The sequence below is a fragment of the Moschus berezovskii genome, chromosome 11 (genome assembly GCF_049115385.1).
Source record: "Moschus berezovskii isolate FMDL1 chromosome 11, NW_MosBer_1.0, whole genome shotgun sequence".
In the NCBI taxonomy this organism is placed as follows: Eukaryota; Metazoa; Chordata; class Mammalia; order Artiodactyla; family Moschidae; genus Moschus; species Moschus berezovskii.
The window spans coordinates 97886491-97912577 of record NC_142470.1 but is presented as its reverse complement, the minus strand read 5'-3'; the positions used below and the strand labels follow the sequence as shown (position 1 = coordinate 97912577).

The 26087-nt window shown below is 41.7% G+C and overlaps 1 protein-coding gene across 6 annotated transcripts in view; it reads right to left on the bottom strand.

Annotated features, from left to right (window-relative positions):
• The window catches only part of DGUOK (deoxyguanosine kinase), a 35768-nt gene extending 15526 nt beyond the window's left edge, over positions 1–20242 (bottom strand). For 5 of the 6 annotated variants that reach the window (XM_055399531.2, XM_055399532.2, XM_088841577.1 and 2 more), the window contains exons 1-2: positions 20030–20242; positions 9262–9374 (exon numbers count right to left, since the gene is read on the bottom strand). In XM_055399531.2, the coding sequence (XP_055255506.2) occupies positions 9262–9374; positions 20030–20171 (255 nt within the window). In that variant the 5' untranslated portion in view covers positions 20172–20242. The remainder of the gene's footprint in view (positions 1–9261; positions 9375–20029) is intronic. The other variant, XM_088841576.1, reaches the window with a different exon arrangement.
• Positions 20243–26087: the final 5845 nt, after the last annotated feature.

Genomic DNA, 26087 nt, shown 5'->3' with positions numbered 1-26087 from the left:
TTGTTGCTTTAATATGTAGTAGTTTATATTTGTTAATCCTACATTCCTGATTTGTTTCTCCCCTTCCCTCTCCTCTTTGGTAACCACAAGTTTGTTTTCTGTATCTGTGAGTCTTAAACATTATATATATATTATATATATATATTTAACATGTATATTTTTAGTTTAAATGTTTCCACTAGCAGAGTAAAAATAGTAAAAATTTCCACAGGAATGATGGGGAGAAAGATGAAAGAAATATTTAAATACAGAAAAGAGGGAAAAAAAGGAGATGAAAGCACAAAAATAAGGTGGCAGGAAGAAGTTAAATATAATCATGATCAAAGAGAAAAATTCCCAGGAATAGGAAGCAGACCCTCAAAATGGGTAAATGCTAAAAATCCTGTTCATAAGTGAAACACCAAAACAAGATGACATAGATTAGTTAAAAACAAAGGGGCAGAAAAAGCCATCAAGTAGGTGCAAATAAAAAGAAAGCAGATATGGCAAAGCTGTATTAAGGAAAAAAGCATTAGGGACTTCCAGTGGTTAAGAATCTGCCTGTCAATGCAGGAAACATGGATTCAATCCCTGGTCCGGGATGATCCCACATGCCTCGGAGCAACTAAGCTTGTGCTCTCGAGCTGGGGAGCCACAGCTACTGAGCCCGTGCTGAAACTACTGAGGTCCAAGTGCCAGAGCCTGTGCTTCACACAAGCGGAGCCGCCACAAGAAGACCACGCAATGGAACTAGAGAGGAGTTTCCCCGCTGCTCGCCGCAACCAGAGAAGGCCAGTGTGCAGCAACAAAGACCCACTTATTTTATTTTAAAAATAAAAATAAGTATGTTTTTAAAAATACAAGGAGAAATGGACAAAACGTAATAAAAGCACAATACTTTAGTATACTTCTCTTAGAATTTAATTAAAAAAAAAACCAGTAGAGAGCTTGGAGGATTAGACTCTAAATCATTTTTTTCACATATTGGAAACTGGGATACATAGTACAATGCTTACTAAACATAACAGACATTTTAATTATTCCTTAGGAATGTCACTAAATTGATAACGTCTCATAATCAATGGCATCTTACAATGGATAAAATATGTCACATCAAACTACATAGAATTTACAGGAAATACACACTTCTTAAAAGTCCATGGCAAACTTATGAAAACTGACCATACATAGGCCATGAAGAAAACCTCAGTAAGTTTACCCAATGAGAAACTGTATAAGCCACACTGATCATAACAAAATAAAACTAGAATTAACAAAATAATAATCATATAAAATCTACTCAGAATATGTAAAACACTAAAAATAATTCTTAGGCAAAAAATAAGTTAAAACTACAATTACATATTTTTTAGAAATTTCAGATACAGTCTCATATGTCAAAATCTAGAAGATAGGGCCAGAACTTATTCTATGAAGAAAATTTCCCATTGCAAATGTTTTTATTGGGTTGGCCAAAAATGGGTGGGAAAAAACCTAATGAACCTTTTTGGCCAACAGTATTATTAAGGCAGAAAAAAGGGAAAAATACACAAATTAATCATTAATTTTATTAAAGAGTTTTAAAAATACAAAAATTCTGAGAAATAAATTTAAAAGCAAAAAGTAATGAATTGGAATGCAAGCCTCAACAGAATTAAAAATTACAATCTATTAATTGCACCTTTTAAAAAAGAATAAATAATCATCTACCAAGTCTTTCTCTTTCAAAATATTCACACAGATAAGCAACTCAGACAAACAATAAAATAACTCTCAATACAAAAGAATTTAAAGCATAAAAGAAGACATGTACTAATTTTAATTATTAAATTTGAAAATCTTAATAAAAGGCAATTCTTCTGAAAAAAATGATCAAAAGTGACTAAAAACCCTGAATAATAACTGAGGAAGAAAGAGTTGTCCAATATTCTCCCAAACAACACTAAGTCCATGTAATTTTGAAACTAATTTCTATCATACCTTCAGTTCAGTTCAGTTGCTCAGTCGTGTCTGACTCTCGACCCCATGAATCACAGCATGCCAGGCCTCCCTGTCCATCACCAACTCCCGGAGTTCACTCAAACTCATGTCCATCAAGTCAGTGATGCCATCCAGCCATCTCATTCTCTGTCGTCCCCTTCTCCTCCCGCCCCCAACCTTTCCCAGCATCAGAGTCTTTTCCAGTGAGTCAACTCGACGCATGAGGTGGCCAAGGTATTGGAGTTTCAGCTTCAGCATCAGTCCTTCCAATGAACACCCAAGATTGATCTCCTTTAGAATGGACTGGTTGGATCTCCTTGCAATCCAAGGGACTCTCAAGAGTCTTCTCCAGCACCACAGTTCAAAAGCATCAATTCTTCGGCAATCAGCCCTCTTCACAGTCCAACTCTCACATCCATACATGACCATGGGAAAAACCATAGCCTTGACTAGACAGACTTTGGTTGGCAAAGATATGTCTCTACTTTTTAATATGCTATCTAGGTTGGTCATAACTTTCCTTCCAAGGAGTAAGCGTCTTTTAATTTCATGGCTGCAATCAGCATCCACAGTGATTTTGGAGCCCAAAAAAATAAAGTCTGACACTGTTTCCACTGTTTCCCCATCTATTTGCTGTGAAGTGATGGGACCAGATGCCATGATCTTAGTTTTCTGAATGTTGAGCTTTAAGCCAAATTTTTCACTCTCCTCTTTCACTTTCATCAAGAGGCTTTTTAGTTCCTCTTCACTTTCTGCCATAAGGGTGGTGTCATCTGCATATCTGAGGTTGTTGATATTTCTCCCGGCAATCTTGATTCCAGCTTGTGCTTCCTCCAGCCCAGCGTTTCTCATGATGTACTCTGCATATAAGTTAAATAAGCAGGGTGACAATATACAACCTTGACGTATTCCTTTTCCTATTTGGAACCAGTCCGTTGTTCCATGTCCAGTTCTAACTGTTGCTTCCAGACCTGCAGACAGGTTTCTCAAGAGGCAGGTCAGGTGTTCTGGTATTCCCATCTCTTTCAGAATTTTCCATAGTTTATTGCCAAAGCCTTTGACTGTGTGGATCATACCTTCAAGGAATAGATAATTTCTATGCTAAAAATGATACAAAGCTCAATTCATTTTCATAACCTTGATGGTAAAACCCGTCAAAAACTGTATACCCAAATAGTAATACCAATTAAATTTATAAATACACATGCAAAAGTCCAAACAACATATTAGCAAATTAATGCAATAGTACACCATGATCAAAAGGGTTCATTCTAGGAATGTGAGGATGACATCATAATCAAATCTATGACTAACACTAAGAGAAAAAAGCAAAAGAAAGAAAAATCCCATGGTTATCTCACTAGATGCTAAAAAAGGCTTTTGATGAAAACTTAACATCTGACACTGATAAAAACAGTTAATACCTTAGTAATAGAAGGGTACCTCCTCCACACAGTCTATTGAAATGAATGACAAGCACAGAACCTAATGATGATACATTAGAGGTAGTTTCACTAAAGACAGAAAAGATAAGGGTGACTACCATCACTGCTATTATTTAATATTATTCTGGAACTTCTATCTAACAAAAGAAAACAAAAAATGAGGTTTGGATATTGGAAAGCCCTTACAAGTGATTAGGATTTAGAGAAAACTATTATTTTCTAAAACCTCAAGCAAATAAAGCAAAAAAAAAAAAAGAGAGAAATAGAATTAAGTCACACAAGACATATACAACAATCAACTGCTTTTCTTTAAAACAGCAATAACCAGTTTGAAAAAGATGATGGAAAAACAGTTCCCAGTCACAATAACCACAAAATATATAACCACTCAGGAATAAACTCAACAAGACTATTACCAGAAATGCAGATAACAATTGGGGGAAAATTAGACTCCTGGAACTTTTAAAGTCATATAAAGGGTAAAACCTTAAAAGCAAAAGAAAGAAAAACAAGTGCATGTTTTTATAATCTTAAGCCTGTAAGAGGTCTTTTTAAACTTTCACATCAAAGGCAGTAACTATGCAGAAAATGTAGATCTGACCACATAAAAACTTAAAAGTATTAAATTGCAAAATATACCATATAGAAAAGGAAAGGAAAAAAATGACAAAACTGGAGAAAGAATCGACAGTATACGACAAAGAGTTAAGATATTTAACAATACAATGAGTTCTTATGAAGCCATTACAAAAACCTAAAGATCTCAATGGGGTGGGGGGGTGGAAATGGCAAGAGGTTTGAACAAGCAGTTCACTAAAGAATACTAAAAAATAGCCAATAAACATTACAAAGTTGTTCAATTAATTGGTAATCAGTTCAGTTCAGTCACTCAGGTACGACTCTTTGCGACGCCATGAACCGCAGCACGCCAGGCCTCCCTGTCCATCACCAACTCCCAGAGTCCACCCAAACCCATGTCCATTGAGTCAGTGATGCCATCCAACCATCTCATCCTCTGTCGTCCCCTTCTCCTCCTGCCCTCAATCTTTCCCAGCACCAGGGTCTTTCCAAATGAGTCAGCTCTTCGCATCAGGTGGCCAAAATACTGGAGTTTCAGGTTCAACATCAGTCCTTCCAATGAACACCCAGGACTGATGATCTCCTTTAGTATGGACTGGGTGACTCTCCTTGCAGTCCAAGGGACTCTCAAGAGTCTTCTCCAACACCACAGTTCAAAAGCATCAATTCTTTGGCGCTCAGCTTTCTTTATAATTCAACTCTCACATCCATACATGACTACTGGAAAAACCATAGCCTTGACTAGACAGACCTTTGCTGGCAAAGTAATGTCTCTGCTTTTTAATATGCTATCTAGGTTGGTCATAACTTTCCTTCCAAGGAATAAGCGTCTTTTAATTTCATGGCTGCAGTCACCATCTGCAGTGATTTTGGAGCCCAGAAAAATAAAGTCTGACACTGTTTCCCATCTATCTACCATGAAGTGATGGGACCAGATGCCATGATCTTAGTTTCCTGATGAAGGGATGCAGCCAAAGCAAAAACAACACCCAGTTGTGGATGTGACTGGTGACAGAAGCAAGGTTTGATGCTGTAAAGAGCAATACTGCATAGGAACCTGGAATGTTAGGTCCATGAATCAAGGCAAATTGGAAGTGGTCAAACAGGAGATGGCAAGAGTGAATATCGACATTCTAGGAATCAGCGAACTAAGATGGACTGGAATGAGTGAATTTAACTCAAATGACCGTTATATCTACTACTGTGGGCAGGAATCCCTTAGAAGAAATGCAGTAGCCATCATGGTCAACAAGGGAGTCTGAAATGCAGTACTTGGATGCAATCTCAAAAACAACAGAATGATCTCTGTTCGTTTCCAAGGCAAACCATTCAATATCACAGTAATCCAAGTCTATGCCCCGACCAGGAACGCTGAAGAAGCCAAAGTTGAATGGTTCTATGAAGACCTACAAGACCTTCTAGAACTAACACCCCAAAAAGATGTCCTTTCATCATAGGGAACTGGAATGCAAAAGTAGGAAGTCAAGTAGCACCTGGAGTAACAGGCAAATGTGGCCTTGGAGTACAGAATGAAGCAGGGCAAAGGCTAATAGAGTTCTGCCAAGAGAACGCACTGGTCATAGCAAACACCCTCTTCCAACAACACAAGAGAAGACTCTACACATGGACATCACCAGATGGTCAATACCAAAATCAGACTGATTATATTCTTTGCAGAAAAAGATGGAGAAGCTCTATACAGTTAGCAAAAACAAGACCAGGAGCCGACTATGGCTCGGATCATGAACTCCTTATTGCCAAATTCAGACTGAAATTGAAGAAAGTGGAGAAAACCACTAGACCATTCAGGTATGACCTAAATCAAATCCCTTATGACTATATAGTAGAAGTAAGAAATAGATTTAAGGGACTAGATCTGATAGAGTGCCTGATGAACTACGGATGGAGGTTCGTGACATTGTACAGGAGACAGGAATCAAGACCATTCCTAAGAAAAAGAAATGCAAAAAAGCAAAATGGCTGTCTGAGGAGGCTTTACAAATTGGCAATCAAATGTAAAATAAAATAACATACCATTCATCTTCTTACTCTCAAGTCAGAAAGGATAAAAAAATATACCCTGTGTTGCTGAAAATATGAGAAAAATAGTAAAACTTTTCTTAAGGAAGATTTTACAAAATGTAACAAAAGTTTCAACAAAACATGTAATTTCTGGACATCAAAATACCACTTCTAGATTACCCTCAAAATTAAGCCATTAAAAAGAAAAAAGATATAGCTACAAAAATATTCATCATTGTGACATTGTTCATAATATGCAGAAATTAGAAAAGTAAACATTCAAAATAAGGCTGATAACTAAATGATAGTATACCATGTTATACAGTATACAGCAACCATTAAAATGACATTACTGTGAAAGGAAGAAGACCTTGTGTATCAAGTAACATGCAAGTGACAATCACAATTTGTATTTTAAAGGAGGAAATGTGGGCATCCCTGGTGGCTCAGTGTAAAGAATCCACTTGCCAATGCAGGGGACACTGGTTGGATCCCTGGTCCAGCAAGGTCTTACATGCCTTGGAGCAAATAAGCCCATGTGCCACCTACTACTGAGCACACACATTGCAACTAATGAAGCCTGCTTATCGAGAGCCCACGCTCTGCGACAAGAAAAGCCACACAACAAGAAGCCTGAGCACCGCAACTAGAGTAGTTCCAGCTTGCTGCAACTAGAGAAAAAGCCTGCGCAGCAACGAAGACCCAGCACAGCCATAAAGAAATAAATAAAATTTTTAAAAAGAAGAAATGTGTGTATGTTTCATACATTTCATTTCAGTTCAGTTCAGTTCAGTCGCTCAGTCGCGTCCTACTCTTTGCGACCCCATGAATCACAGCACGCCAGGCCTCCCTGTCCATCACCAACTCCCGGAGTTCACTCAAACTCATGTCCATCGAGTCGGTGATGCCATCCAGCCATCTCATTCTCTGTCATCCTCCTCCTGCCCCCAATCCCTCCCAGCATCAGAGTCTTTTCCAGTGAGTCAACTCGTCGCATGAGGTGGCCAAAGTATTGGAGTTTCAGCTTCAGCATCAGTCCTTCCAATGAACACCCAGGACTGATTTCCTTTAGAATGGACTGGTTGGATCTCCTTGCAGTCCAAGGGACTCTCATATGTGTGTTAATACATACATTTTCTTCTTTGTAGGAAAAAAATTTAAAAGGACAAAAATGTTAACTGTTTTATTTCCAGACAACGGGATTATGAGAGTAGTAATTATCTACGTTGTGCCAAAATTTAGTGGCTTAAATAAAAAAGACATTCATTAAATCCACTTCTACGGGAAAGGAATTTGGGACACAGCTTAGCCAGGTGGTTCTGCCTCAGGGTTTTCCATGAGATTTCAGTCAGGATATTGGCTGAGGCTACAGTCATCTGAAGACTTGACTGGGGATCCAAGGATCTGCTTCAAAGAAGACTCAGTCAAACGGCTCTTGGCAGGACCAGTTCCTTGCTGCATGGACCTCTTCACAGACAGGTACGCTGCATCACAGGGCAGCTGGAAGCCCCAGAACCAAAAGTGATCAAGAGAGAGCAAGATGGAAGGTACAATGTCTTTTACCACCTACCACAGAAAGCTACTGACTGTAGCTTCAGCCAATATCCTGACACTGTTAATCCTGCTACACTGTATTCATTAGAAGCAAGTCACAAGTCCAGATCACACTCCAGGGGAGAATTAAGAATATAAGAATTAATACCATTTACCTCTTGAAGGAAATAGTACCAAATCTGTGGATATATTTTTAAATCCCCAAAGCAGGTGCCCTGTGGCATACTCAGAAAAAGATGATTTACTCACTAAATAGAAAAGTAAATTTCACAAATACACACACACATGCACATACATAGATGGAGACAGTTAAAAAAAACAAATATCCTCAGTAAGTATAAGTGTCTGCCAAAAAAGGTAACATGATCGTAAGTTGGAAGAACAAGGGCACCGAGAACCAGTTCTCTGGTATTCTGTACCATGTAGACTACATCCAAAATATCCTGTTCAGCTCTGAGTACTATTACTAAAATCTAAGTGGAAAACCAACAAACAGGAGTGCTAGACAAAGTTACTTCTGCATGAGAAACAGTCTGGAAGAAAATGGTATTTGGTTTCAAAGAGAAGACTTGAGGGGGCAAAAAAGCAAGGAATCATCGCCTCAGAAATGAATGAAGAGTTTCCATGTGGAAAAGTTAAAAGACTTAAGAGGCAGAACTTGAACCAATGACTCAGAGTCACAGGTATGCAAAGCAGCTCATACAAGAACCTTCTAACAATAGGCTGTTAAAAGCAAGAATGAGGTACTCGTGACTGTTCCTGGAGCTACAGGAGTCTGCGGAGATGCTGCCGCTCCCTCAGTTGCTTCTAAGGTTCACGTCCAGTTGGTTGTTCCCCACTCACACTGATGTGGCCGGTGGGAAACCAACCTTGTGGCCTCTCCCACAGCAATACCCCTGACAGAGGGCTTCAGCCACGAGGCATCTATGAAATGTACAGTGCTTGGAACAGGATAGTGCCTGGCACATAGTATGCACTTTGTAAACGTTAGCTATGATTTCTGCATTGACTCAAAATATGACAAGATGTTCTCTAAGGTTCCTTTCAATTTCTAAGACTTCAAAAATAAGCTAAAATCACTGTAATTAACTACTAATCCTGATGGTCAGTTTCAATAAAATACTTAAGGGTAGGAATGAGAAACGGAGAAGGCAATGGCAAGCCACTCCAGTACTATTGCCTAGAAAATCCCATGGATGGAGGAGCCTGGTAGGCTGCAGTCCGTGGGGTCGCTAAGGGTCGAACACGACTGAGCGACTTCACTTTCACTTTCACACATTGGAGAAGGAAATGGCAACCCACTCCAGTGTTCTTGCCTGGAGAATCCCAGGGACGGGGGAGCCTGGTGGGCTTCCGTCTATGGGGTCACACAGAGTCGGACACGACTGAAGTGACTTAGCAGCAGCAGCAGCAGGAATGAGAAAATTAATCTTCAATGCCAGGATGGCTGGCCATGCTTTGGGAAACTGGAAAGAACAGAGGCAATCACTTAAACAGAAATGTAAAAACCACAAAAATCAAAACTAAACACATTCAAACAAGTCATTCCTCCTTGATGTACATGGTCTGCTTCCTGAAATGAAGGTATTTTAAAAAGGAGACACAAAATGGACTACTTAACCTAAACTCGGAGCAAATTAGATTACTACAACTAGTTAATGCACCCATGCCTGCCAACTACCCACCACAACTGAAAACTTACTTTTTGGGAGCCAGCAGCTTGGACATTCTGCCATGTTGCTACAGGTTCTGTAGCTATGTGCCACTCTGGGTAAGTTTTCGTGAGTAACTTCACAAAGGTGGATTTTCCCACAGCTGCAATGCAAACAGCATGTATTGGGACACTTCCCAAACCAGGGTTACAGTAGAAGGCTGCTACTCAACTCTTCCACAAATGCCCAACTTAGCAGCCACATCACTGTCACACTGACAATGGATCATGCCATGCTAACCAGAGTCACCATGATGAATGCAGGTAACAGGGAGGAAAAATACCCCTAAGATTTGATTTGTAATTTCATTGCCCCAACCTCCCAGAGGAATAGAGAATTTAGTAACAGTTAAAAATGGAATAGACTCTCAAAAGTAGATGAAATCAACTACGTATGTTGTAAACCTTGAACCACAGTCAGTTATTCTGTGACTTGCATAAAATTGCATTCTGTTTTCTTGCATAAAATTGCAAGTTTTTCTGTAGAGAATGAAGACAGTGACCCTCATTCATTCAACAAATCTCACCAATATTCAGGGAGTGCTGTTATGCGCTCAGAACTGTGGCGCTGGTGGTACAACCGTAAACAAAACACAGGATGGCTTCTGCCCTCGGAGAGCTTGTATGAGAGACAGACACCAAATAAACACAGGAGCAACTAGTGACAAACTGTGTCACGTGCTGCTGCTGCTGCTAAGTCGCTTCAGTCGTGTCCGACTCTGCGCGACCCCATAGTTGACTCTAATGCAGCTCAAAAGAGCAAGAAGGTTCCTCTGAAAAATGGGACCTGAGTTGAGACCTGAAAGATGAGGCCTGGTCAGATCAAGGGTGGGGTAAAGGGCGAAGGAGCAGCCAGGCCAAGGGTGGGGGAAAGGTCAGGAAAAGAGAAAAACAGTGCACAAGAAGACACAAGAGAAATCTTTGGCCTTGAAGAAGGCACTGTGTGGTCAAAAGAGGCAGAAGAACGGCTCAAAACGAGCGTGGAGAGGGCAGTAGGCGGGGGGGGGGGGGGGGGGGCGGGGCCGGGTCACATGGGGCCTTGTACCACGCATGGTAAGAAGTCTGAATTCTGGTCTAAGGGCAATGGGAAATCATTGAGGAAGAGTTTTAAGCAGGAAAATAACAAGTTACCACCTCATTTTTAAAAGACACTCCACCGGCTAGGTAAGAATGGACTGATGCAGACGTAGATAGACCAGTTGGAACGTAACAGTAGCTTCAACTAAGGCAATAGCAGAGGAGGTGGAAAGCAGTGACTGCTATGAGAAATATTCTGGAGATGAAATTAACCTAGTACCACAACATTTAAGTTTTCTTTTCCCATTTACACCAACATCTAGCCCACACCTACCTAAATTCCAGACTTACTATCTAAGAGCCCTCCAGACATTTCCACTTGAATGTCCCACAAGCACCTCAAAGTACTGACATTTGCTAAATGAACTCGCCATCTTCCCCACCAAACTGAGCTTCTTCCCAAATCCCAATCTCAGGGCACAACAGCACTATCCACTCAGTCACAACTTCTTCCTCCTCTGCCAAACCTCAAGTGGCCACCAAGTGCTGTTAAAGATGCCTTCTAAAATTTCCCCATCTGTCCTTTTCTCTCTGTTCCCATTTCCCACTCAAGACCAGGCTCTCTCATTTCTTGCCTCTCAAACTCTGGCCTTGCCCTCTTCAATCCATTATTCACTCTGCAGCAGCCACAACACACAATATAACCCTGCTTAAAATCCTCTGACAGGTCCCTACTCCCTTCATGACAAAATTCAAACCCTTCAGCATGGCGTACGATGGTGGTGGTGACGATGAAAGTCTCTGAGTCACGCCCGACTCTTTATGACCCCATGGACTGCAGCCCACCAAGCTTCTCTGTTCATGGAATTCTCCAGGCAAGAATAGGTTGGAGTGGGTTGCCACTTTCTTTTCCAGGGGATCTTCCTGATCCAGGGATCAAACCCAAGTCTCCTGTATTGCAGGCAGATTCTTTACCGTCTGAGCCACCAGGGAAGCCCAGCATGGCCTATAAGACATATTAAAACCTGGCCCCTGCATAGACCGCTCTGCCTCAGCTTCCCTTCAGACATCCTGAGCTCCTGCTGGACCAAACACCTTGCAACTTTAATTAGGCTGTGTTGTCTGCTGCAAATGTGACTTCGCATACACTTTCCCATTTCCTGGAGTGCCTCCTCTCCTCCTCTGATCAACTACTACTCAGTCTTCAAGATTCTGCTTAGATACACATCCTGTGTGCAGTCTTTCAGGACCTTATACCTAGAAGCTAGATTGGCCTGGCAATGCTTGTGCTTGGTCTGGCAATGTGGATAAGACTCCATCACCACCATTGTAATTCTGTTTCTCTAGGTAGAAGATGGGGTTCCTCCAAGGCAGGAACCAAAGCCCAGACTAATGACCTAGCCGAGTGAATAAAACATATATTATTAATTTCAGCTCCCTATGAAACCCACATCTGTTAAAAACCAAAACATGAACCAAAACAATTGAGCACTTGGAGCTCAATCTCCCCTATCAGAGATGATCTTTATCAAGTGAATTCTACCCTTAGGAGGAATCCAAATGGAAACAAGAGAAAGAAAGGGGAGGCATCCTTCCAGTCGATTCTATCAGCCATTCATGGTTGATGACTGGGAGTAAAGAGATGTCTCAGCAGAAGAGCCCACACATCCAGTATGTGACATTTATTTCACACTGCTCCAACTCCTCTCTGAACACAGAGGGTGAAGAACAAACACAGAAATCTGTGCATTTTGTAGTCATGCTCATCTCTCAATCCCACGTTCACCGAGCTCCTGTGTGCCTCTGCTCCGCCCACACTTCAGTGAATCAATGCCTTCCCCTGCCCTGCTCGGCCTGTGTCTAAATCCCTTCCCTCACCGGGCCCAAGGCCCACCTCTTCCACAAAGTTCGGGACATCTCTGCTGCTGCTGCTAAGTCACTTCAGTTGTGTCCGACTCTGTGCGACCCCATAGACGACAGCCCACCAGGCTCCCCCGTCCCTGGGATTCTCCAGGCAAGAACACTGGAGTGGGTTGCCATTTCCTTCTCCAATGCACAGGACATCTCTAGCTCACACCAAATTCCTACCATGTTGGGCAGTTGACTCAAACAAATATTTATTAACTGCCTCTGATACATTTAGCATTTAATTGGTCTGATTTTTCATGGGTCTCAATTTTAGTTTCCTAACAAGATCTGAATCTCTGAGGTTGGATCCCAGGAATCCACATTTTTAAAGTATGCCCCAAGTGACTGTGATGTAGACTTACATTTCAGATTGCTATCCAGAACAATCTGATCACAATCAACAGAGGTGGTTTTTAAAAAATATAGGTTCCAAAACCATATCCCAGACTACCAAATAAGACCTTCTGGGCTTGTCATGGAGTGCCCAACAGGGTCGCAGAAACTACAAACTGGTTGCATTTTCTATTATCAGACATCTGCCTGCCCTGAATCATCCTTAGTTCAAAATATTTGGCAGAGATGGTCAATATTTAGATTGCAGGTTTTTGATTAAGGCTAAAACATGGTTCCTGGCTACAGGCTGAAAAACTATTTTAATTCACATGAAAAGATGAAGGTAAATGATTTCTTACATGGGTGGGGTAAAATGGTTGTTAGCATTAAATTTTTTAAAAGTTAAAAGCAACTACCCAAGGAACAATTGCAGATGGAAAAGAAGGGCCCTGAGGGGTAGGGTGTGCCAACTTCACCTCTGAGATCAGACACTATTAGTTCATCCAAGGGCAGTCAGTACTCTGAGAAACCGACTTGTGCTATTTAAACACACAAAACCTGGAATGCCAAAAATGAGATGTGACGGGAAATATACAGTCCTAATTACTGGAACAATCACACCAGTGCAACACCCCCAACTTGCACACTACTCCCCATTCCAAAAATTTTGGAAAGCCACTTTAAAAATGAGAAGCTAGACTTTCAGCAAAGAATAACAGTGAATGCTGATGGAAGGTCCTAGGAACTTTGCCATCCATGTCACTGTAGGGCTCGGAGAGCCTGGATAATTCACCATACAATGACCACAGAACTGCACTCCAATGGAGCTTAGCTGTGCCAAGCACCACCCACCGATACAGAATAACTATTTAAAAAAATAATTCAAAATTATGTATTTATAATACATAACTTTATGGGGGGTTATGATACTTGACCATAATAGGTTTTTTTTTTAAGTTTTTTAAATTTTTTTAAGACTTAGGTTTTAAAATATTCCCAGGGGTTTCATAAGAATGGTGCTGTCTGGTTCTCCACTGCTACACTGGTCTCCTCCTAGTGACCAGAACATCTGTGTCCAGATGTTCTCTTCTTCAGAATAACACTGGGCCAACTGAAAAATGCCTCCCCTTGTCTGGTCTCTAGGCTGAGCACCAGCATCTTCTGATATCACTATCTCAGACTTATCACAATTAACTGTTCTTTCAGGATACTTCTAATATCATGAAATGTGGGAGGTATCAGACCTCATAAGCAGCATTAAACCTTCCCTTAGGGCCTTGGCTATCGCTGCACTTTATTATGTGTGCTATGACTTGAGAAAGGGTGGGAGGTACTTTGTTATCAGAGCACATTACATCAACAAGTTGACTTTTATTAGCACCAGTATTGTCATTCCACAGGCTGGATCAAATAGTTCTGTTGTCAACATTCATCTTTTCCTAAATCATGCTTTTTTTCCCTCCCACAAGTTTTTCTATGCCTGGAGAATCCCGGGGACGGGGGAGCCTGGTGGGCTTCCGTCTAAGGGGTCACACAGAGTCGGACACAACTGAAGTGACGCAGCAGCAGCAGCAGCAATACAATGCCTATTACAAATACATTATACTAAAACCCAGTAGTTAAGATAGTATCCTGATGTAACACTCAAAATGATTTATCATCTTAAATTTAATACAGCCGGAGTTCATGGGAGCCTCTTAAATATACCATCATCTCCAGGCATTTTCTTTGGAACAAGATGTAAAATCCTTTACCAAAAAGCAAGTAAATATAAAACTGCCTATCTTTAAACAAAAAAGTTCTTCCAAAGAAAATTTAAAGCCTTTATTTCAGGAACTATATCTGATGCTCTATTCATTCATTCAACCAACAGATGTTTACAGAGTAGCCACTAACAGCAGGTACTATAACTAAAATGAAGTAAGCTGAGATGCTGCCCTCAAGGAACTTATATTGAGACTAAGTACCCACCATCAGACAGGCTCTGAGCCTAAAAGCATTCTGGGGAAAAAAATCAGCTGACTTAAAAGAAACTTGATATATTTCAGCCCTGATTACTTTCATCTTCTTTTCATGAGAAGAAAAAAAAAAATCACTGTTAAAAAAAGAAAAAAAAAAAACAAACCATCCCTCACAACTTCCAAGTGTAAGTTAAACTTCTGCATTCAGCACAAGACCCTTGCTGATCTGGAATGCCCTCCCAAGCTCTGCCCACCACCTGATTCATCCTTTCACGGTCTCCTTCTCAGTGATGTCTCCTTGAACTCTCTCCAGCTCCACTTTATCCCTGGGCATAGTTAATTACTGCCTGTTCTGGTTTAAAAGGCATCACAGTGTAATTATTTGTTGACTCATCAGTCTGCCGAGCTAGACTGGGAACTCATGCTTTGAAGACAGGGACTAACCTTATTTCCTTTGCATCCTGAGGATCTGGCCAGGTGCTGAGAGTGAGATGGATGGATGGAATGATGTAAATCACAGAAAGAGAGGATCCAATTCATTCCCAGCAGTGTATCCAATATACAAAGACTCCTTTCTTCCCTGGGAATCTTGCCCAAATGCTTACTCTTAATGAAAATAAAAAGATGACACTAGTGATGTTGAATCACTAATTCTGAGTGCTGGAGGATATGTTATTAGGAACGCTCTCCACTGCTTTACATACAAGCCTCTAAATGGCAAAAGGGAGGTTTCTTCTTCTCTGCTGGGTCTTTGAACCCAAAATGAAAAAAAAAAAAGAGAGAGACTAGTTTGAGATGACTCACTAACAATAGTTCCTACAGCAATCCTTTCTTCAATTTAGGTTTGTAAACACAAAATAACTGACTTTGGAAGGTGATAATACACTTTAGTGATGGATACACTTACTTAAAAAAGATAGGCTAGGTATTTTATTTTTTAGATTTTAAAGGATTCTAGGTCCCAAGCTTTGACTTGTAATCATGACATATGGCTCACAGCTCATGCTAGATGCCATTACTTGCTGCTTCACTGATCTGTTTTCCTTATGTGCTACTGTGCATACCTGCAGGATCAGATTAACAAGATTTAGAGCAGCATCAGAAGAGAAGTCCCTCTAAACCTATCTAACTCCAGCTGGGAGAGGGGTTCACCTTCCCCTGTTCAGGTTTCCTGAATGGATACTCTGATTTCTGGGGAGCAGGGGGGAATGCCACCTGTGGTTAGAGAACAAGATAACTGTTTGCTTTGACTGTAAAAGCAGTTTATTGTATTTCCTCTGTGGATACCAATGACTAACTTGCACATGGCTATCACAGCCCAGGATTCAAGCATCTAGCAAACACTGTATGAGTACAATAGGCCACACATGGCTTAGACGCTGGTGACACAAAGATGAACAAGACACTATGTGGCTAATCCAGGAAAAGTACTGAGGGTGTCAACCATCTCAACAGAACTCAAGTGCTGCAGAAGTTGTGGGCACAAAATGTTATGTGAGCACACAGAGGAGGCAGTGCCCAATTCTGTCTGGAGAGAGACATCACCGTGTGGGGGTGATGGAGAATAACATAATGGGAGATAAAACTAGAAACAGCCAGATTAAGATCCCCCAGTCCACTTCGCATTAGTCACACTTCCTTTGGGCAACTGCATTCGCTTCCAAGACTTCAACAACTACCCTGACGAGTCAACAACTTCCACGTCTGGGAAGGCAGCTCCAATCTGTCTATTCACTTCAGGCACTTACTCTAATCTACCTCAGAGCATCTGTCTCTTGTCTCAGAGGCACCTCCTCCAAACACCACTCTTACGGAAGACTTCTTCCTTCATTCCCATCCTCAGTTTTCAGTGTCCAAATTAAGGCTCCTTATCTCTCACCTCCAAGTGGTCACCAGGTCCTGGCAATTCCACTTCCAAAATCTTTCTCAAACCATCAAGATGTCTGATGATGTCCACCATTCTCTCTGTTCAGGCCTGCATCTTCCCTCCCTCCAACAACTACAATAGCCACAAAACCTAGTCTGTTGACTCCAACATTCATTCAACAAACCGGATGCAAGGCATGATGGGTACTGCAGCAAATAAGACATACAAAATGCCCACTTTATGAAGCTTTATTTTTATTCATTCCTTCTAGTCCATTTCCTTTTAAAAATTAATCTGGCCATGGCACACACTAGCTTTAAGTCTTCAGTAGCCTCCCACAGCCTACATGAGAAACTCCTAGCTGTTCAACATCTGGCAAATCCTACCCTTCCAAATTCTTGTTCTGCTATCCTCTCACGGGCCCTTCAAACTCCAGGCACAAGTCTGATATTAAAACTGTATGTTTCCTGAGGCTCTGTGTTGGCAAATATTACTTCCTGTGCCTGGAACACTCTTTCCTCTGGGGGAGGAATTCCTACCCCAGAGATTCCAAGTTTCCATGTCCAAACATAGCACTCATCATTTGGTATAGAAATTATGTTTAGAAGTCTGCTCCTCCCACTTAGCTGTGAGCTCCTTAAAGGAGAAGGCCTGGACCACATCTGAGTCTACCTCCACGGTAGGCACTTATTGAGCTTTGGCTGCAGGAGAAAGCAAGAAGGAGGCACAGAAATCTGGAAAGGATAAGAAGAGAAGCAAAAGGCAGGAAAACTGGGATAGGCAGCTCAAATTTCACTTGATCATCTGTCCAAACCACTTATTTTGTGAAGTACTCTGTACCTCTCTGGGCTCTGAGGACAAAGTTTCCTTCAGCGGCATGTTTCCCAAAGTATAGGACAGAAAATCTTTTATAAAAAAACACCATGAGGCAGGTAGCCCCTCTCATTCCCTTCAATGTTTCTGAGTTAGCTGGAGAAAAAACACACATCTGCGGTTACTGTTCTCACTTAAAATTCAAGACCACTAAGTCCAAATGGGTCCTTAATGCCGCCCAGCAGTTCTGCATTTCTCCTGCTCACTCGCCAGACTATTTCATGGCTTTCCTCTCTCCCCACATTCAGCTGATCTTTCTTCCTATTCTACTGAGAAACTGACACAACCAGAAGATGTTCTCCAAGTTCCCAACGCACCTACTCAAGTCGACACAACCAGAAGATGTTCTCCAAGTTCCCAACGCACCTACTCAAGTCAGTAATCATTTATGTTGCCATTCTCCCTGTTTATTAGGGATAAACTGCTGCGAGCTGAAGCCAATCTCTTTCTTAACTTGGGCAAGAGATTCCATCCCTTCCTGCTTACTAAAATCACTCTGGCAAGTCTATCCTCTCTCCTGTTTCACCAATTTTCTCTCTTTCTACCAGCTTATAAATATGATCTAATTCCTCTTACGAAAAGAAAAAAAACAAAAAACCTAACTCTCTCAAACCGTCGTCCCATTTCAGGTATACTCCACATCTCCCCTTTCAAGGAAAACTGCAAACAGTGGTCTTAACCCACTGTTTCCAATTCCTCACCTCCCATTCTCCTTGAACCTCTACAATCAGATTTTCGGCCACCTACTCCTATAAACTGTTCAAGTTCACCAAAGAGTTCCATTATTCAAACAGCATTATACAGTCGATCATTTCTTTTCCAAACATCTTCTTCACTTAGTTTCCAGTATATCATGTTTCTGGCTTTCCTCTCATCTCAGTGGTCATCAATCTCTCTTAACATTTGCATGCCCAGGACATGGTCATCTCTATCAAGATACATAGACTCCTGGCTTTAAATACCATCTATGTGTATAACTACAATCCAGGGAGATTCTCAACTCTAGACTCATATATCCAACTGACTATTCAACAGCCCTACTTAGATATCTAATAAGCATATAAAAACCTAACATGCCTAAAACCAAAAACCTGAAATCACCCTTCTGTCCCCAGGCTGTTATTCCCACTTTTCTCTATCTAAGAAAATTGGAACTCCATCTTTCAAGTTGCTCAGGCCAGAATGATTCGAGTCATCACTGACCCCTTTTATGTTATACTCCACAGTTTCCTGTTACCAAATCCTGTGTGCCCCACCCTAAATTAAATTAGAATCGAATCACTTCTCACCACCTCCACTGTTAACATCCTGGTCCTACACACCATAACTCATCCCTGCAGCAACTTCCTGACACCTTCTATTTTCAACATATCAGCCAGAGTGATCTTTTTATAATCTTAGTCAAATCAAGTCACTTGACTGCTCAAATCTTCCAACAGTTTCTCATCTCAGTCAGAGTAAAATTCCATAATGGACTACAGGGCCTATACAATCCAGCCACTCCTTACCTGCTGATCTCATCTCCTTCACCTGCCCCCTTGTCTCACCCCACTCCAGCCACAGTAGCTTTCCTCTTGTTCCCTGAACACACTTTCCACCTCAGGGCCTCTGCCCTTGATCTTTCCTCTGCCTGGAAGATTCTTCTCCACATTATCCACATGGTTCACTCCCTCACCTTCTTCAGGCTTTTGCTCAAATTATCACCTTCTCAGTGAGGCCTGCCTTGACAACTCAACTTAAAATTCCAATTTCCTTCAATTTCTCAACCCTATATTTCCTCCATCACACTTTTTAATATCTAACATACTATTTATGTTGTTTATTGTGTATCCCTCTCTACTAGAGTCCCGTGAGAGCAGAGATTTTTATTTGTTCTGTTCACTGCTGTATTCTCAGGGCCAACAGCAATGCTGAAATATGGAAATTGCTCAAAGGGTTATTTGTTGAATGAACAAATTGAGAAATTGTCAGTTTGCTGCTAAAAGTCTTCAATACTTAAAACTTTCTAATCCCTTTTTAGGGCTCAGCACCCTACAGGTAAAAGCCTCAAGTCAGACTTCAGCAACATTAGTAACTAACAGTAACTAATTGAATATTTTGCTTTCATTTTATTTTCAAATATTTTTATTTAAGGTACTGGACTTCTATTCATTCTTATAACAGTTATTTTTAATGTAACACACGTTTTTAAGTTTAAAAAGTGAGCTGTTCTAAGAAAAATGTTAAGAAACTATAGAGGGCCCAGCAGACATGGAAAAAATAGTGAAAGTGTTATCTGAATGACTGGAGTTTACGAACTTAGCATAGGGTTGCCGGATAAAATAAGGGCACTCAGTTAAATCCGAATTTTAGATTGGGGGGGGTATGTTCCAAATACTGCATGGGACACACACTAAAATATTATTCGTAATCTGAAATGCTATTTTACAGACACCCTTTTCGCCTCCCCTCAATCTAGCAACCTCAAATTAGGAGAACAAAGACATTGCACCCTTCTCTTTGTCGCTTCCATTTTGATCTACCAAAACAAGCTAGCTCTTGTCCCATTAACAGACTGTGTGGCTTTTATGCCTCAATAAACGTATCCCTGTGGGAAAGTACGAAGGCCTGACGTCTGAAAAATCCAAGAGGCAAAGGCACACAGCGCACCTTGAGTGGGGGAAAGGTCTGGCACCTCAGAACAAGGAGCCTGGCCACATCAGATCGAAAAGGAAGGGGATCTGGGCCCAACTCCCTTTCCTAGCCTCTCAGGAACCTGATCTGCGGAGGCCGAAGCCTGGCAGCTACTTCTGGCCCTTACCAATGTTGCCTTCGATGGAGAGCCTTCGGGGACCACGCCCCGCGTGCAGACCCCTGGAAGGGTGCACACCCTCGAGTAAGCGCTGAGCCATGAACTTCGAGGATGCGCGCAGCAACCTTAGATAGAGCCGGCCAGCGGTCATCCCACCCACGATTCACGCAGCGATCACTTCCGTCGAGAGCACTTCCGCCCCCGATACTGCTGTTCAGACACTCCGGCGCACCTTTGACGTCAGGCGGGAAGTAGGTGGGGTTGAGCTGGCCCGAGGGGAGGGGCCAAGGAGGGGGGGAAAAAACCTCTCTGTTATCGCGATATTTGTAGGAAAGTGTTGCAAGAAAGATTGCTAGTGTGGGGTACTGGAGAGTTTACTGAAAGTTGGATTGCTGCTTTATTCGCGCGTCTGTTTGTGTTCACTGGAAAAGCAACATTTAAAAACTGCCATAAGTCAGCAATTTATTACCTTTGCATATTTGTCTCACTTTAGAATAAATTTCGTAACTAATGACAAAAATAATTGTAATTTTAAACGAGTTTTTCCCCCAAGTGTTTGTTTTTTGGCTTTTGTTCTAACGTGGGAAGAAATTGGACAGTTTTAAGTAGGAAAATGATGCAGTCTGATGATCTACATAAATTAACTTCACATTCCGTATACCTTCCACCGCAATGCTGGCATCTTATTGAATAAATTAGCAAGTTAGTGTGTCAGTTACACTCCACCTCTTGTTTTGCCTCTTGAATAAATATAAAGTTCTATCAGTTGATTTGAGTAGTAAGCAAAAATTCCATAAGGGTGAAGAGGGTGGAGGGCTTCCCAAGTGATGCAATGGTAAAGAATCAACCTGCCATTGCAGAAGACTAACAGAAAGCTGGTTTCGATCCCTGGGTGGGGAAGATCCCCTGGAGTAGAAAATGGCAACCCACTCCAGTATTCTTGCCTGGAAAATTCCATGGACCAGGGGACCCGGTGGGCTACAGTCCATGGGGTCAAAAAGAGCAGAGACGTGACTGAATCCCCGGGACAGGCTGCAAAGTGAGAGTCCTTGGCTTCTTTCAGGAAGAATTCAAGAACTAGCCATAGTAAAGTGAAAGCAGGTGTGTTTAGGAAGATAAACGCTCCACAATGTATGGGCTGTCTCAGAAGGCAAGAGCACCAGAGGTGTGGAGGTGGTTAGTTTTTATGGGCTGGGTAATTTCATAGGCTAAGGAGTGGGTGGAATATTCGAACATCTTGGAGAAGGGGCAAGGATTTCCAGAAATTGGAGCACCACCCACTTTTTGCCCATTTATGGTCAGCCTCAAAACTGTCATGGTGCCTGTGGGTGTCATTTAGATGCTAATATATTACAGTGAGCATATAATGAGGTTCATCTACTGGAAGTCAAATCTTCTGCCATCTTGGGCCTAGGAGGTTCTAACCTGTGTTTGTGATCTCCTGTTCTTATTAACTGTGCCATTCTTTTAAGATTGTGCCCTGCTGCCTTCCTGCCAGTCTCAGGACAACTATTTGCAAAGCAGGCACAAGATCTTTTTCCTATACTGATATTTATATGGGATGGCTGAAGTGACATTCATATATTTAGATATAGGTTCAATCCCTGGGGAAGGAGATGTCAACCCACTCCACTATTTTTTCCTGGGAAATCCCATGAACTGGGAAGCCTGGTGGGCTATAGTCCATGGGGTCACAAAGATTTGGACAAAATTGAGCACACACACACACACATACACACACACACATTAAAAAATAGATTCTACATTTATTTAGGATAACCTGGGTAGAGTGCTAAAGGATATTGGGGCAGCTAAAATCTGTCCCATTCCCCGACTCCCTCTGCCACAATCACTTCTCTGTAGAAAAATTACTTCTATTTCTTTATCTATGTGAACTCCAACTTGGGAAAATATTCATCCAAAAAAGTTTGAGAAGCTCTCACTATCCTATGGCCTTGTTTGTCTCTTTGCCCTCAGGGTGACTGTGAAGGTTAACTACAAAAGTTGCTGGCAGGTTTAGGTACAGATAGGCAATTAACCTGTTCCTAAAAGTTAGAGCTCCTAAAAATAATTTAACTAATTTATTTACTTATTTTTAAAATAAGGTGTCTGGCTGCACCTCGTGCATGTAAGATCTTAGTTCCCCAACCAGGGGTTGAACCCACTTCCCCCCATACCTCAACAGTGGAAGTGCAGAGTTTTAACCACTTGATCACCAGAGAATTCCCCTAAAAGTCATTTAAAACAAGTTTTTAGTGAGGCAAAATATGTAGTGAAGAAAAGAGCATGTATTATAAGTATACTGTTTTATGAAATGTTCATAAACTAAGCACAGCCTGTTACCCAGATTCGGAGTAAGAAATAAAGCATTACCAGCATCCCCAGAATTCATTTCCCCTGCCAGTTACTACCCCCAAAGTTAACCAATAGGCTGACTTCTAACAGCAGACATTAGTTTTGCCCATTCTTTATGTAAATGAAATCATGTAGTGAGTCGTTCTTTCATTCAACATAATGTCTGTGAGATTTATGTATGTTATATAGATAGCTGTAATTCATTTATCCTTGTTGTTGTGTGGTGCTCCATTATGTTATTATACCACCTTGAATTTAATTTATCCATTCTACTCTTGATGGGCATTTGAAAGTTTGTAAATTAAAGCTATAACAGATATAATTGCTATGAACGTTCTTGAGTATGTCTTTGGTAAAGTTGCTGCTACTACTGCTGCTAAGTCACTTCAGTTGTATCCGACTCTGTGTGACCCCACAGACGGCCTCCTACCAGGCTCCCCTGTCCCTGGGATTCTCCAGGCAAGAACACTGGAGTGGGTTGCCATTTCCTTCTCCAATGCATGAAAGTGAACAATGAAAGTGAAGTCGCTCAGTCGTGTCCGACTCTTAGCAACCTCATGGACTGCAGCTTACCAGGCTCCTCCGTCCATGGGATTTTCCAGGCAAGAGTACTGGAGTGGGGTGCCATTGCCTTCTCCTTGGTAAAGTTAAGAACTCATTTGTCTTGGGCATATGCCTACAAGTAGAACTGCTGCATGAGAGGTTATATGTGTGCTGAGCTTTAGTAGATATTCCAAAAGAGTATACAGTTTCACGGTGTTTGATCGCACCAGTCAAGAGTGCCAACTCAGTGACTCAGCATTCTCATAGTTCCACATTCTTGCCAACAATTGGTATTGTCAGCTTTTTTTATTTTATTCATTCTGCTGTATAATGGTATCTTGCAGTTTTAATCTGCCTTTTCCTGATGATTAATGAAATGGAACTTTTTTCTGTATATTTATCAGCCATTTCAGTAACCTCTGTTGTGAAGGACCTGTTCAAGTCCTGTGCCCATTTCCTATTGGCTATCTCTCTTTTACTTATTGTTATTGTTCTTTGTATATTCTGGATATGAATCCATTGTAAATATTTCCTCTCACTCTGTTCCTTGCTTCCAAAAGCTTTTAAATTGGGGGGATGTATACTGTAAAGTAAGAAGCTAAAATGCCTTTTGCTTGTTAGTTATCCCACAATTATTGATGATCCTTCTATTCCTCTGTATTTCTTCATGCTTATTATGTTATACCATGCAGAAAAATTCAATACCTTTCTTGATCCTAATTCCAAATTTCCAAAAGAGAGACTCTGATTGGCCCAGCTATGGTCAAAAGGTAAGGGCTCAAGAAACAAATGGGTGTGTTGGAGGCCCACCCCAGAGTGCATGAGGAAGAAGGGTGATTAAAGGTATCGTCAGAAGCAAGGGAGAAAAAAAGGTGGTGATCACTTCTTCCTGGAAGTGGTAAACAGGTTTTGGCCAGAAAGCAGTTGTTGCGCAGAATTATGTCCCATTTGCTTGGAAGAATGAGGTCACTTCCTGCTCCTGGGGGTTGTCAGACATCTGCTGAAGTTTATGAGTAAGAGCTGATGTTGCCCCAAGAGGACTGCAATCATTCAGCATCCATTCCTTCATCCAGTATTGGCTCAGCATCTACCATGTACTAGACACTCTGCTTAGTCCTTAGAGCTCTGAAGGAATTACCACTTTCAAATATTTGTAAATGCTGCTGTGACAAGTAAACTGATCTGTACTACCAATGTGCTATGCAGCCACTAAAAATGGGGAAATAAACATACACAAATGTGACCCTGACCTTCTTCTGCAGCTTGATGTGTGGTCAGTTATATTCTTATCTACATCAAAGATACTCTAGTGTACTGGATTGTGCTACGTTAGTCTGGTTAATCTGGGAAGTATGCTTCCAAAACCCCCTTCCTAACAGGGCTTTGAGTTTGAGTTGATCAAAAAAGGACCAGGTGTGAGATTTAGAAGACCTTTGTCATCAGACAGTATGACAGACAGGTGTGCCCAGAGATAGCTCCCAGCTAATCCTTGAGGCCTAGCAACTCCTCCCTGATTGCCCCACATTTCCCTCCAGACCTCCACTTCCCCAGCTTGTCCCATGTTGGGACAGTCTCATTCCTATAATAACTCCCTTATCCCCATAACGTGCATGGTGGCTCTGCTCACCTGAATGAACACTGATGGACCTAGTCATAAATGGAGACATATAGGGAACAGTTAAGTGTGTGGGCTTTTGTATTCAGACAGCTGGAGGTGAGGGTTAAGAAAGATAATCCATGTGCAGCATTTAATACAATGCCGGCAACACGGTTACCAACCAATAGGTATTACATAATAAGTAATGGCCGCCCTCAGCCTGGCCCTCAGGTCCTAGGATGTTATTTCTATTTAGTTGACTTCCTGTTGGATTTACACAATCCTCAAACCACTATAATCAATCCATGCTCTCCCTTCTACCAGCACATAACTCGACTTCCCCTGCAGAAGTCTTGGACAGCACTTATTGAAGTGGGGTAAGATCAGGTCAGGGAAAAGGAGGAAGGACAGGTCAGCCTTCCCTTCTTGCCCCGTATGGAGACTCCTCTGTGCCCCTTCACAGTGGGAAGGGTCTGTGTGCCTGGCATCATAACCCCTCTTCCGTGTGCTTTCTCTCCCAGTAGCCCCTGCCTGTGGCTCTTCTTTGCAAGACAGCCCTTAACCTACTGGAGCCCTTCAACAGGAGGAAATTCTGAGACTTCCTGTCCCCTAGGAAGTGCCATCACCAATCACTGCTATGTGGCCGTGGCTCCCTGCCTGCAGTAAGGTTTATACTCCAGGGCTCCTGGGAGAGCGGGCTGCGGTGACCCTCTGCTGTCCTGCCTCTCTCCTCTACTCACTGGCTTCCAGCGAGAGCACTTTAATAAATCACTTGCCCGTGAGTCCTCATTCCAGGGTCTGCTTCTGGGAAACCCTTTAGAAGACAAAAATCCTCTAGGGATTTTGTTTTTGAAATTATGCCTCTCTACCACAACCCCAGAGGGCAAGTGAGGGGATGGTGGAGGAGACATGTCTGACCTTGAGTTCTGTAATGCTTTAACTGGACTCCACTGTCTCCATATAGGTGTGTCTGCAAAGACCAGGTGGGTTCTGTTCAGGAGCATCAAGGATGGGACCTGGCCAGGTGGCAAGAGCAAAAGGCATGCTGGCAGAAGTAAGGACTTAGTTCTGCCAATAACTAGCTGGGCAATCTAGTTAATTAGTAAACTAGCTATGAAATAAGAATGATACTAGCACCTGTTTCATAGAGCTGTGGTAAGGAGGAAATGAGAAAATCCATGTAAAGCTCTTAACCCAGTGCCTGGCATACTGTAAGCATTCAGTCAGTGGTAGCTGTTGTCATTATCCATTATTCTCCCATAGTATTTTGTGAAAGCTTCTGTTTCTGCTCAAATCATTGTTTTATACGTATATGTCTGTCTCCTTCTTTAGGCATTGTGACCTTGATGAGCAGGAATCATCTTTGTGGGGTACATAAATCCCATTTTGACCTTAACCAGGAATTGTAGATGCCAAAAATTCAGTAAACGCTTGTGAAATAGCAGACCTGACCAAAGGCAGGGAGTGGGTAGCAAATAATCTGAGACAGAGACACAGAGAAAAAGAGAAGAGGGATGGAGAAGAGTTAAGGAAGAGAAAATATTCTTCCTGCAGAGCTGCTCCTTTCTTGAT